We start from the raw sequence: 13817 nt of genomic DNA, 5'->3' as shown, positions 1-13817 counted from the left end.
AGGGTGGAATGGAGTGGGTATAGTGCCATTTTTGTTTTTAATTCTCCCAATAACCTCCACAAATACACACTTAGGGCATCAGGGAAAAGTAATGAAGCCCTCTGTTTCAGGTACTAGTTTCTGCCTGTAGGAACTTTTCTTCAGGATGGAGAATTCAGAAATATCTCCTTCCACCTGCAGCCTAGTAGTACAGTCCAGAATTCTACCACCTGACCTTTCCTAAAGTCTAGATTGGCTCCTATATGGGCAGAAGCATGAACAGTAGGACCATTCTCAGCTGAGCAAGTGGGTGGAATCATGTGAAATCTGAAAAATTCATGTGTCACATAGTGCTGGAAGCAAATATAAAGTGAGTGTGTGGGAAAGCCATGCTTCTGCAAAATTGTCTGTTTCATGATGTTCCTCTGAGCATATAAGCAATACATTTGCAAAACTGTGAGGGCTAACTATAGGTCGCCAACTGCAGTATCAGGGTTCTGTTTCCTGGGATCTGTAGTGGCAGATGAACAGCAGTTCATAAGAAACTATTTCAGCTGTTATTACAACTGGTTCATGCTTGCTGCTGAAGAAACTTTTAGAACAGTGAAAAAGAAAAATGCCCGCTCTCAGTTGTTACAGGAAGTCATAAGCAAATTCAGTGAGCCTTAATTGATCCAGTAACCTTTTTTGACTAATGATGCAAGGCCTATAGGTGTGCACACATTCTACATGCTGTGCATGGTTTCTATTAAATTCCATGAACTTAGGAATCTGTGAACTGCTTAAAAAGCATGGCTGGGGATGTATTTACTGCCTGTGACATAAAGCTGCAATGTATAAAGCTTGTGTATCGGTCACCTTTAAATGTAAGCATTCCCCCCCTCCCCCTTAGAGAATAAAAGCTACACCTCCATAAGAACAGAAGCCTTGTCGGTGATAGAAGTGCTGCTCACGAAACTTGAAGGTAAGCTTCATGGTCCGGGGCAGTGTCTGATCAAGGCTGGAGAATGCCTCAAAGCGTGTCTGTGGCCCAGTTTTGAGGGTTATGGTGACAGATTTGCGGAGGAGTTTCCTCTGACCTGCCTTGTCTTTTAGGATAGCTGTCACCATGCTGGTTCCTGCTGTGCATAAAGAAAATGGAAGTAAATTTGAACATCCCCCCACCCCCAGTCTTGCATTCCCTAAGTCCTGTGGCTGAAACACTTGAGCCTTCTCATGTACTTGCTTGAAAATCTGTGTCTTCCCTGTCCTGGTAACCTCAAGATTAGGCTCCTGCAATGTACTTGGGGGTGGGTGGGGGTGTTGCCTTTGAAGAGTATTCAGAAACAGCGGAGAATCCAGGATTCAGGCTGCGTGGGAACGTGTAACTCAGATCCTGAGGAAGCTACCCTGATGACCAATAATTTCTGGGTTCCGTTCAAAGTGCTGGTTCTGACCTTCACGTTCTTGAATGGTCTGCTGGGTCCTGAATACCTGAAGAAGCACCCACTGGTGAGGCCCCATTAGCATTTTCTCTAAAGTTCATCGGGCAGTTCCCATAGGGCAGGGTCTTCTTCTCTGCGGTCACCCTTTCCTTGTGGGTCTCATTCCTGAAGGAGGATGATCATGTGGACAACTTCCTTTGAATTTTTGGAAAAGGGCTAAAGCATGCTTTTAAAAATAAGGCTGCTCTTGTCAAGGCTCCGCTGCAGAGAATTCATTTTGTTTTGGTAGTTTTTTAAATGGTTACTTGCTACTGCCTCTTAAAAACTGCTGGAAGATCTGGCTATAAATGTGAAATAAATAAAAAAAATAATAATTTCCCTCTTGCTCTTCACCCTCATCTCCGTGCAGAGTCCAAACAGTGGGGGAGCCTGAATGCGGATAGCAGAGAACTTCTCATTGGCTCCCTAACTGCGCTGACACTGGACAGCAGGCCTGAACTGCAAGAGAAAGCATCTTTGTTAAAGAAAACCCTTGAAAAACTTGATTGATTTTTTTTTTCCTCCGGGGGGAAAAAACAAAACACAACCAAGTGCCATGTGAAACAAAGCAAGCAAAAAACCGAAAGCACGCAGTGTGCTCTGAATACGAGGGAAAAGTGAAGATGACTTTGTAGCATGCATCATTCCTTGGCTAAAATAAAGAACGCCTTGAAATTTTGTTCCCCAATAATTTTCTTCTTTTTTTTTCCTTTCCTTTTTCAAAACAATCTCAAGCAGTTTGGGTAGTTAAGGAAGCCATGAAAGTATTAAAAAGAAAACAAGCTGCATAATGGATATTTGGGACATCGGTCTGATCTGTGTGGGTAAAGAGGGGGGGAAAGAAGCACCATGTTCGTAGATTAAACCAGGCCAAATCTTTTAGCATATGTATGACGCCCAATAACCTCTGTAGACAAAGGTGATGACAGGAGCACTGGACAGCAAAGTCCTTACTCAGGCCTTCCTTGTATGTTCCATGTGGCACGGTGATTTCTTGGTGTTGTGCTGGTAACATCCCAGTAGGAAGACAAAGACAAATCATGGTATGACCAGAGCTCACTCTCCTTGCTGGTGCGGTCTGATCTCCGCTTCAGGAATCCCTCCTCCTTGAGTGCTGGCCGGTCTGGGCCACATCCTGTCGCTTCATGTGGGCAAGTTCATGCCTTTCTGTATTTTTAAAAGGGTGGATCTTCCCACCTGGTAAGAATGCACACTGGAAAAGCACTTTAACCAGCTGCTTCGAAGCAAGAGTGTCTTGGGGACTGGATGAAAAAGGAAGCCGAAGCTCTGCTCTTCCCCAAAATCGTTCGCGTGACGCTCGGAAGAAGCAAAAGCCTTGTCTAAGATACGTCCTTTTGAAAGTGTTACACATCCTCCCCCAAAGAGATTTGAAACTAGATTTTGCTCCCTTTAGGTTTGTAAACCCTTTCTCGCTTTGGAAAGCTGTCATGTAAACCACGTATACTCTTATCAGACACAGGCATCTTCTGGTTTCTAGGAAATACTGAAGAGTTGAGTTTAAATCTCCGTTGACCTGCAGCAAAGATGTGATCGTACTAAACGGCCATGTTATATTGTCCCCTTATATGGGAAGCGCAAGAAGTGATAGTTGCTCGCTCCAGTTTTAATAAAGATTTCATAGATGGTGAAGTTAAATGTTTAATCCGTACAACTTCACAACTGTCAGTTTCTGCAAGGTTTGTTCTCTGAAGGAACTTTGATGTGGGAATCAGTGTGTTTTAACCACTCTTAGATGGGTGTGTATGTATGTGTGTGATGTCCTTACTTGTAAGTTGCTGGCTGTAGAATCAGATCTAGGCGAAGGTAGTATGTTAATTCCTACGTGGAAGTGTCTTCTGTATAGGAGTTTTGCAACACCCCAGAGCAGGCAATATCCTTTTTGGCCCATTCCCATCATTACCTGCGGGAGTACAGCCCAGCTGGGTTTGTACAGATGCACCCTTTGTAAGAACAATTGCCTCCAGATGGAGACTCTATAAGGTGAGAGCTGCAGTAAGCCCTTTTCTGAACTACTTTGTACAAATCTTGCCAGCAGAGTGAAATTTCATATAATTGGAGCTTGGGATCTTCCTGGAGGTGATCGTGATGGGCAGGGGGTGGAGAGATGCTTTTAGAATTGGCTTATTCAATGTACCTCTTCCTGTAAGGGAACGTAACAGTAACGGGAGTTTGAAGACTACTTCACATTAGGGCTGGCCAGAAATTGTAGCAGTTTAGTGGGGCTATATAAATATATATATATCAATATATATGCCTTGTATGAAATGGAGGATGGGATCCCTGCATCTTTCCATCTAAAAAAAGGGTGGGAGGTACAGGGGTATAATGTATGTACATACCTGGGGGGTGGGGGTTACATGCTAACTTCAAATTGCGAGTGTTGATGGGGAAGATGCATAGTCCCAATATTGAATTTACAAAACTGGTACTAAGAAATGGCTTTCTCATCTGAGAAACTGTGAATGTGCGTATGTATGTATATCTGTGTGTGCGTGTGGGGTCAGACTATTGAAAAGCCTGCCTAACTAGCACCCGTCACGCTGGGATTCTGAAATGCTGTACGCTGCTTGTTTACATTTAGTTTGAATTTGCCAAGCACCTCTGTAAAACTGAATGTTTGTAGGCAGATCTCTGCATAACTTTTACCAAATACACCATTTTGTCCTGTAAGTTTTTTTTAAAAAAAAAGAATTAGGCAGCAGTTTTAAATTGATGCTTTTTAATTTTTCTGCAAGCTATTGAGTGTTTTATAGAACCCGCAACAGCTGTGTCCTAAACACGCAGTCTCTGCTATGACTTTCCAGCAGGGGCTTCAGAATTTTGAAAGGGAGATTTAAAAGCTTGTGTTTGGAACATCATCTGTAGAAGAAGTTTCCAAATGGGATTTTAAAAAAAATTAACTGCACTGAAAAGAATTCCAGGTTCAGAACAACAGTAACAGCTGCCTGGAACATGCAAGCTTGACAAATACCTTCTCTGGATAACTTTTTTTCCTTCTAAAATTTGAATTTCTGAAACATGTGCCTCTGAGAGAATCCTACCTGCAAAACGTTGACTTAGAGGTCAAATATCTGTCCCTCTTGAATTTGTTGACTTGATAGAAAAAAAGTGGCCTTTGGAGAGTTATGTTTTCCTCTGAAAACAATTGCACTACAAAACACTGTTGCCCATGATGGGCCCTTGTGCTGCTGTTTAATGCTGCTTTGTATACCTGGATTGAAGTGTGTAAATTTGACACTATAAGTACCTACCCGGCAGAATTTACAAATCGTTTTATGTTGAAAGATTTCTAATGTTGCAAAAACAAACAAAAAAAGGTCTCCATTAAATTCACTACATTGAATTTCTGTATCTGGCTGTCAAGTTATGTACAATGGATTGAAACTTTCCCATTTAAAGGGTTAACAAAATAAAGGCGCATGACCTCTTCTTGGGTAGAAGTGGTAATTTCATCCTTCTCTCTATTTAAGAGTTCCATTTTGGTTTGCAAGGTTGCATATAGACATTTAGGGGATGAAAGTAGTGTGAAGTGGAGGGGGAGGACAGACACGTCCTCTTTGTGAAGCTCCTTCATACAGTTTTGCATCACACTGTTCTTTTGCATAGGAGTATGGCTGATGTCTTTTCAGTTGATCCTAAGGGTACACTCCATGCAGTTGAGAGTGAATGTGGAACCTTAGTAGCAGGTTGTTTCCAACAGCAAATGAATGTCATTGACTCTGGCTGAATCTGCATTTGTCTTTCCCACCGGTGTCCCAGCCTTTTGACTCCGTAGTCAAAAAAGCTGTCTACATTTGGTGTCATTTTCACGCCTCAAGAGTGCTAGCATACTTTTACACATATGTTTATCGTCCTTTTGGGGTGGCTCCAAAAGAATCCTCTCCAAACATTCAAACAAGCATAGAGAGACGGCGTCACAGCAGCATGAAACTAATTTAAAATTCAAAAATGCTTCCAGGGTAACTGCTTGATGCTGAAAGCCGAATCAGTTTCACTCAAGTATAAGTTGCGGGGGTGATGAACACAAAACACTGGGTCTCACTTCCATGATACAAAGAAATGCCACCCCTTATGCAACGCTGAACTTAGCAGAAAGGCTGCTTAACAGGCTGGGCTTGAGACTGGACCACTATGTAGATCAATTTTGTCTGCTACATAGTCTGATGTGGTGCACCCCATTCTACCACCTCAATTTCTCTCCCACTTAATTTTGCTACATGTGTAGATCCAGCCCATTAGAAACTGGTAACTCCAACACACCACGCTTCTGGAGCAGGGATGCAAGTCAGAAAGATTGGACAATTCACTCAGTTCTACAGTACCTTAAGAAAACTGAAGTTGAATACTGAAGAACTGCCTTAAATGTTTTCTTCAAAAATGCTTCCAGGGTAACTGCTTGACTTACTTCTACTGTGAAATGTTTATGTAGAGTTAGGAAAACACTCCCCTTCTCCCATGAAACACAGGGCAGGGGTTCTCACCTAACTGAACTGTTAGGTACATGTGGAACAGGCACCACAAAAATGGCCTGAAATGGAGAGGGCACTTACAAAACTCTGGGAGATACCCAAGCCAAGCATCCTTTTGTGGTGGTGGTGGGGGTAGTTATTTGCAATGGGTATTCTATTCAGAAGGGGCTGCAGTGGCTCAGTGGTTAAGATGCTGAACTGCAGATCGGTAGTTCAGCAGTTTGAGACCCAAGTGTCACATGACGGAGTGAGCTCCCGTCTCTGGTCCCAGCTCTTGCCAACCTAGCAGTTCAAAAGCAAGAAATTGCAAGTAGATAAATAGGTACTGCTTTGGTGGGAAGGTAACAGCGTTCCATGCACCTCAGTGTCTAGTCACGCTGCCACATGACCACAGAGACATCTTCGGACAGCGCTGGCTCTTCGGCTTGGAAACAGAGATAAGCACTGCCCCCTAGAGTCAGATTCAACTGGCTTTTGAGCAAGGGGAACCTTTACCTTATTCTATTCAGAGGCAAGGGGGGGCACATCTCCTAAACCATTTATTATTCCAGTAAGGTGGAAGCCAGGATTGGAGAAATGAGGGGCCAACGAACTACCCTGGTGGTCATCATGGTGGGGACTACTGGATTAGGATGACAACCCTATACGTGGTATATGCTATATACCTTTCAGAACAGATTTATAGAAATTGTCCTTTTGGAATAGCATGACAACAAGGCAGATATGTGGAGGATGAGACTCGGAGGGGGGTTGTTGGAAGAAACACCTTGCCTATTTAAAATATGCATCGCTAGTCCTAAGGCTGAAATCTCTGTCATCCCCCATCAAGTGTACATGTGGGTGTGAAGAAAACTTTGCAAGGGCCTCTGCAACCAGGTTTAGCAACAGTCTGTGGATGGGTAGGATTGCACTCAACATACTGGGTATGATGCAGGACCAATTTCTAGAGTGGTTAAGTGCACTTGAAGTGATCTTGGTAACCAAGGTAGCTGCAGGTCCTTACTGACATAAGCAAAAGAATCCAAGGCACTGAATATTTTGCCTGCAAAGTTCCTCTGAAGTTTGTTCCCTTCCAAGTTTATCTTACATTATACAATCAGTGTGTGCGTGTATTTCTGCACCCATTTTTCGCCGGGGCACCTCAGGACCCAAGGTGAACTACCAAAAATAGAATGATGCTGGCTTAATATCTGACAAGGTCCTACCTGTGAGCACTTTGGGAGTAGTGGCTCTGGGCTTGCAGCTAGGCTGTGCTCCTGCTCAAAGGTATCACTGATGTGACCAAGTGCCTCCATCTGAGAACTGTCTTTGTAGCCACCAGTATTTGAACATTTCTAGTAAGCTTGATCAAGTGATAATCACACTGAATACAGGCTCCCTGCAGAGGTGCACACACAGACAGTACATTGACATGCAGCATGTTCGGCTGCAAATCCTTCCTTGTAGTCACAAGCAGTCAAATGTCAGCTAAAATGTATTAAGAGTGGAGTTCCTTGAACCAGCTGTTTAGACCACACCCTCTCACCTTTGCTAGATCAACCTGCGGTTGTGAAATACAACTCAGGTATTCCAAGTTAAAGCCCTTCCCTGGGAAAGGTTGGCCCCGGTCACACGAGAGGTTTTGGGCCGGGAGAGGGACGGACCGGGGGCGCAGCAAACGGACGCGATCCCACAGCAACATCTGGGAAGCGTGGTGCGCCCGTTCCCGATCCGGCCCTTCCACCCAAAACCCCGCATCAAAAATAAACCACCTACCTAGGTGGTTCTTCAAGAAAGGGCGCATCAAGGCCGGCCGTGGGATCGCCGGCGCGTCCTTCCGCCGGCGCATCCCTGGCTCCTGGCCAAACTGCGCATGCTCAGACATGCGCAGTTCGGCAGCCTCCCCCTCCCAACTGTCGCTTCTTCCCCGGCATATGATCGTGCCGGGGAGCAACTGCGCCACGGCGCCTCTATTTTGCCCAGTTTTTTTCTTGCCGTGTGGCAGGGACCGTTGTTTACTTATCAGACTCACTGGGGCTAGGAATTATCATAAAAGCTTTGTTATCAAGCACTGGATCAACAATAATGCACAGTTAACGGGCACTGCCCAGGGGGCGAGTTCCTCCCTGGCATAGTTCTCCAGGAATGAGAAGGGGAAGCCAGAGGCGAAGGACCCTGTCTTCCCTGAAGCCACGCGACTATCATTTGCCCCTGAAACACTAGCCGAGACACTCAGTGGGTAACTGCCCACACATAACCCTAGCCCTTTTTACATCAAAGCGATCTGGGGACAGCACAGGCTCTCTTAAAATAAGTTTTAACTTTATTTTGGAAAAGCAGTAAAAAGGGAAAGGTGTCTGCAGTCACTCGCATGGGGGAAAAGGAAAGCAGGGAAGGAATTCATACACATGGGAAAATGTCAAGCACCACAGCAAGCTAATTCAGCTGGAATAAACTGGTTCCCTGTGTTAATATCCCGAGCCACGTCGGTCTGACATGGGCCTACCCTGCAAAGGGACTCCTCTTCCTTTGCTTGTTCCTCAGGAAGGCAATGGTAACTCTCCCCTGTTATCAGGTTTTCAACCATGGATAGGAACTCTTTCTCCTACTTGGCTGGTGCCAAGCCCTCTGTATTGGGCTTTCAAGATTTGCTGTCCTGTTCCCACTCTTACCAGACAGGCTGCCAAAACCATGGGGACCAGGCTGTGCCTCGTGACACTCTCCTCCAGACACTGTACAGCTGCATCTTCAGGCACCTGGGCACCCCCCACTTCTGCCACTGCAGTCGGCCAGCTTGATGACCCTGGCTATTGCCAGCCTTCTGACAGCCAGATAGCAAAGCTTTTACTACAATAAGATATTCTAGTGCTTTGCCTGAGAGCACCCCAGTCTTCAGCCTTCTGCCATGACTTCTAAGGAAACCAGTGCCTTAATAGTTTTTGGGAGATGGCAGCAATTTTACTTGAATTCACCAAGAACTAGGAGAGAAACGTTTGTAGTTATTATACAAATAAAAGTGAACGATCAGTTTGGCAGCTCTAGTGTCCAGTGGAGAAAGAAGTGCGTTGGGCTGTGGCTTTAGCTATGCAATACGATCAATACAAAATAAAAACAAGAGAGGCTGTACATTTTCTAACAGGCTAAGAAAAACGTCACTCAGGCAGCTGTGGTGTGGTAGAGTTTTACTCTTCAAAGACCCACCTGGGCCCTCTGCTTCTTTTCCTTCGTTTTTGCCTTATGGCCGTCTCCGCCGTGCAGCCCGCTGTTGCTATTCTGCACCTGAGCAAACCGTGTCACGGTAGAAACTCCATCCACAAATTTGGTTTTGTAAAGCACGTTAGCATTGTTGAACATGCCATCCTTCAGCGATACCACAATGAACTAGGGATAGAAAAGCAGGATTTAAGTACAAGAGGCGCACAACCTGTGTTTCCCACCTGCCCTTCATTTTCTGAAGTGAAGGTATCAGGTGAATGTACAAGTTTGCTAGCCACAGATCTGTTATCTGTACAACAAAAATGGAATAATGTTACCCAATTCTGTCATTTTGTGGCAGACTTTTAAAAAAGTTACAGTAAAACAATGGAACAAGTAATATACTATCTTGAAATTTAGATTAGGAAACCAACTGGCTAAAAATGCTTTCTTTTTTGGTCATGGCCAGGAGGAAGTGTTATATGAATTTAAACAAGGACAACTGATTTTTCTCATGTTTTTATCAGCTTGCTCCAAACCACTCTGGAATTATCAATGTAGCTTTACAACAAATATTTTAGGTGTCTGAAGAAGAGGTCTCTTGTTTATTCTGAAGAGAATGGCCATTACATTTGGCTTAGTCTCAGATATGAAGGGATACATGTATTCTCTTTCAATACCACCTTCCCAAAGTGAAAACTTTTCTGTACTCCTTTGTTCTTGCTACCCAGACAAGACTAAACTGTACACAGGATATTAGGTAGGCCTCAAGTCCATTTCTCTCATTTATTAACATTTATATACCACTTTCCCCCACTGTCAACGCGACTTTCAAGAACCTGATCTTCAGGCAACAAATAATTAAACCAACAGTAACGCAAAAAGACTGAACAACTTTTCCTCAAGACAATCGTACCAAAAATATTAGCTGACAAATGCCCATCTGAAAAGAAGAGCCTTACTTTTTTTAAAAAAATGGGAAAATGCCAGCACGGTGCCTTATGAGCCTCCTCAGGGAGGGCATCCCGGAGTGTTGAGGCCAACACTGAGAAAACACAGGCTCACGCTCTAGCCAAGCATACAGTCCAAAGCAAGGACCCAACAAGGGATAGGCCCTAGGAAGATTTGACCTGGCATGCGAGCTTATGTTGCAATGCTAGGAGGTTATGGTCGAAAGGGCTTCCAGATAACCAGGCATTTCAGTACTTAAATAGATCTGTCTAGCTTTCACCCTTTGAGGTTGTCAATTACAATACTTTATAAACGGAGCAATTGAGGCACAACGCACATGCCCAGGAGGACCAAAAGAATCTATGACTTAGGTAGGGCTGGAACACTGCCACTATTTAGAAGTACTTGTAAGCAGAGATATTCCCCATGGATTGTGTAACCGCCGCTATCTGCCACCTCTTACCTGGGAATGTCTGAAGTGGGTACGAAGCATCTGCCCAATATTCTGGGTGTGGGAGAGATCGAGAGCAGCATCCACCTCATCTAAAATGTAAATTGGAGCAGGTTTGAAGAGAAGCATGGCCAAGATCAGAGACAAAGCCACCAGAGACCTGGAACAGAAAGAAAATCTTAGATGTGGCCAAGTGAACTGAACTGGATGAAGGTTTTTGTTGTCTAGACAGAAAAAAAACTTTTATTTCCTTAGAGCATAGTTTCTGTTTAAAAAACACTCACCAATATGTAGATAAAGACTGTTTAAATGGATACATTTGGACCTTGTTGGTCTTAAAATCTGAGTATGGATTCCTTCAAATACCCTTACAACCGTTTTGTTTAGAATAACTCCGGGCAAAAACAGGACTTTTGCATTATAGGGATAACATTCTGTATAAAAGGTTATTACAGCAAACGGACTGAATGGATGATTGTCTTTCCCTTTATGTAACATTCAAGACCTCCAGCAGCATAACTAGTATGGTTTAGGTGATGGATGGATTTTTTTCTTTCATACGGGTGCATGGTGTAATTTACATTTTCTCAGTAATCCTGGTAACAGCAGCTGATCCAGGGCTGTGCAAAACTGATAGCTGTTTGCCTAAACGAGGGGTCCCCCAACCCCTTTCAGCCTGTCATCGCCTTTGAAATTGACACAGGCTGGCGGGTGATACAAAATGGCTGTTGTGGGAGGTGGAGCCAACCACAAAGTATCAGGGAGTGGAACTATGCATAACTCAGATAGTAGGTCTTCAACATTTCAGGCAGAAGTGGTGTTTAAAAGGATGCCTTTTAAAATTAACCTATTGTTAAAAATATTTTTGTTTACACACCCAACGTAAACATATAGTACTCAGTATCTGTCTTCATTTTACAGGCATCTATGCAAAATGAAAACAGGGGGAAAAAATGATTCTTCGCCTGGCTGTCCCTTTACATAAGCCCTTCTCATGTGCCCACAGCCATTCTTAACTTGCCCGGTTACATGTAACGAAGACAGTTGGTGCTGAAGGGCTGGTGAAAACTCTGAGCATGTTTATATAGAGAGAAATTCTGGTCTGATTTTGATAGAAACATAGATGATTTTTGAGAAGTGACCAAAATTTGATGTAGATGTTATTGTCAACTTCCACCTGAATTACAGAACTACATTAAAACTGGGACGATATGATGACTTCAATAAAAGTTTCAGTTAGGTACATGCATTATGCCATCAGTATCAAAAACTCAAAAAGCCCCACCAAAAGTGCATTTTGAAAGTTCCCAATAGAACCCGAAGCAGCTTATTTTAACCCAGTTACCCCAGATGCTATTTGGGATAAGGTCTTAACTTTCTTATTCCCCATGCCAAGAACATTCCAACACTGGACTGACGGCACTGCCGAGAAAGAAGAGGTCCATGCTATGACTAAGCACCTTTAAAAGGTCAGCATCTAGATTGCTACACAGAATGTTTGCTAAAAATAGACGCTTCCCGAGCACTTTAGGATAAAAGAGAATAATTTAAGAGTAGTGTGAGGAGATGGAAATGCCTAACCTATGCTGTTTAGCCATCTCCCCCACTAGAAATTCACTAACCTTTGCCCACCACTTAATTCAGTTAAGTTCTCCTTCCAGGTGTTACCCAATGCAACTCTGAACTCCACACCATCTAGGACAGTTTGCCCTTCAGGAGGGGACAACATCGCATTGGCCCCTGGCAGAAGTGTGGAGAAAATTGAGCCAAAGTCTTTGTTTACCTAGAAAAAGTAGAACACAGACCCAAACTTTTAACAGCACTTTAAACACAGTAGATTTTGCCTAAAATGGAGGTCATAATTCAGAACATTCATTGCAAGACCGTCTATAAAAATGTATTTTGATTTTGCAGCTCTTTTGACTTCTAATACTGCATTTGTCCATACTGGGTAGGATTCAGACACAATAGTATGTCCTCGGTTAATGAATCATAACAGGCTCTTACAATGAAATGCATTCTTTTGTCAATGCACAAGTACAATCAGACCAATAGGCGCATGCTGGAGGCAAGGGGACCTACCTTTTGCCAGGCAATGTTTAAAGTTTCATTTTTCTTTTGGTCCAGCTCTGCAATAGTCTCTATGATTTTAGACTTGTCATTCTCAACAATTCTTTTCTTCTTCATTAAGTCATTGTACTAAAACAAGAAGATCAGCAAACATTTTCACAGAGGACAAATTAAACTTCAGTCTTTTTTAAAAATACTAGGGCTGTAATATATATATATTAATGCCTGAATAAGTTCACCAAAGCAACATTCTTACAGGGTGAGTTTTGCCCAGTTTTTCAAATTCATTTGGTGGAATACAAGTACAAACCAACATTGCAGTAGCTCTTAAAGCAAGACTGATTCTTTGGAACAGTAGGAATTCTTTTGAGTTTAAAAACTCTTGATGCGGGCAATAGACCAGACCTTTCTATTAGTTGGCCACCTCTGATGCAACAAAAAACCGATCACAATCTCTTCCTTACTGCCATAATTTTAGCTCATAACACCATACATTCACCATATCAGTAGGCACTCCAGCACCATGCAGGCAGACGTCACTGGAGACTGACTCGTTTGAACCCCTTGGAGGAACATCCCTTCCTTAATGGCATAACACCATGAAATCGGAAGTGACCCCCTTAATCATTTCAGGACAGACAAACAGAAGAACTTCTTTACTCAACAAGTAATTAAATTCACGGCTACTGGATATAGTAATGGCCACAAACACAGACAGCATTAGAAGGGGATCAGACAGATTCATTAACAATAGGTCTGTCGGTGACTACTAGCCATACTAACTAAAGGGAACCTTCATTCTCAGAAGCAATAAACCTCTAAAGTGCTACAAGGCAGCATAAAGGGGAGGCCTTAGCCTCTGTGTTGCTGGGCAACTGTGTGAGACAGGATGTTGGACTAGATGGACCAGCAGGCTCTCTCTCATGTTCTCACGGTTAACAGAGTCAAGTAGATTTCACAGCCTTTTGCTGGAAAAATACAGGGACCTGCTTCTTATATACGCATCTAAAGCAAACTCGAGGAGAGAACACCTACAATGTGTGGTTTGGATGCTAGCACACAAAATCTGCTGCACCCATGTCAGAGCAAGACAACGTAATGTGGCATGATGGGATACACGCAGAAGACTGCTTATGTGTGCCCTGACCTGGATAGCCCAGGCAAGTACTTGGATGGGTGGCCTCCAAAGAATACCAGGGCTCAGGACGCAGAGGCAGGCAGGCAATCAAGCCACCTCTC

The 13817-nt window shown here is 43.5% G+C and overlaps 2 protein-coding genes across 2 annotated transcripts in view; one reads left to right on the top strand and one right to left on the bottom strand.

Moving 5' to 3' along the window:
- KIAA0368 (KIAA0368 ortholog) overlaps window positions 1-4877 on the top strand; it is a 91245-nt gene extending 86368 nt beyond the window's left edge. The window contains 2 exon segments of the mRNA XM_015421423.1: window positions 851-943; window positions 1813-4877. Of these exon segments, the coding sequence (XP_015276909.1) occupies window positions 851-943; window positions 1813-1952 (233 nt within the window). The 3' untranslated portion in view covers window positions 1953-4877.
- Window positions 4878-8269: 3392 nt separating this feature from the next.
- Window positions 8270-13817, bottom strand: part of SMC2 (structural maintenance of chromosomes 2) — a 29317-nt gene continuing 23769 nt past the window's right edge. Inside the window, exons 21-24 of the mRNA XM_015421420.1 lie at window positions 12591-12707; window positions 12131-12291; window positions 10521-10668; window positions 8270-9292 (exon numbers count right to left, since the gene is read on the bottom strand). Of these exons, the coding sequence (XP_015276906.1) occupies window positions 9101-9292; window positions 10521-10668; window positions 12131-12291; window positions 12591-12707 (618 nt within the window). The 3' untranslated portion in view covers window positions 8270-9100. The remainder of the gene's footprint in view (window positions 9293-10520; window positions 10669-12130; window positions 12292-12590; window positions 12708-13817) is intronic.

This window comes from Gekko japonicus, unplaced genomic scaffold (assembly GCF_001447785.1).
Source record: "Gekko japonicus isolate JY-2015 unplaced genomic scaffold, Gekko_japonicus_V1.1 scaffold740, whole genome shotgun sequence".
NCBI lineage: Eukaryota > Metazoa > Chordata > Lepidosauria > Squamata > Gekkonidae > Gekko > Gekko japonicus.
Note: the sequence above shows the minus strand (reverse complement) of the source record. Positions and strands in the feature narration are given on the sequence as shown.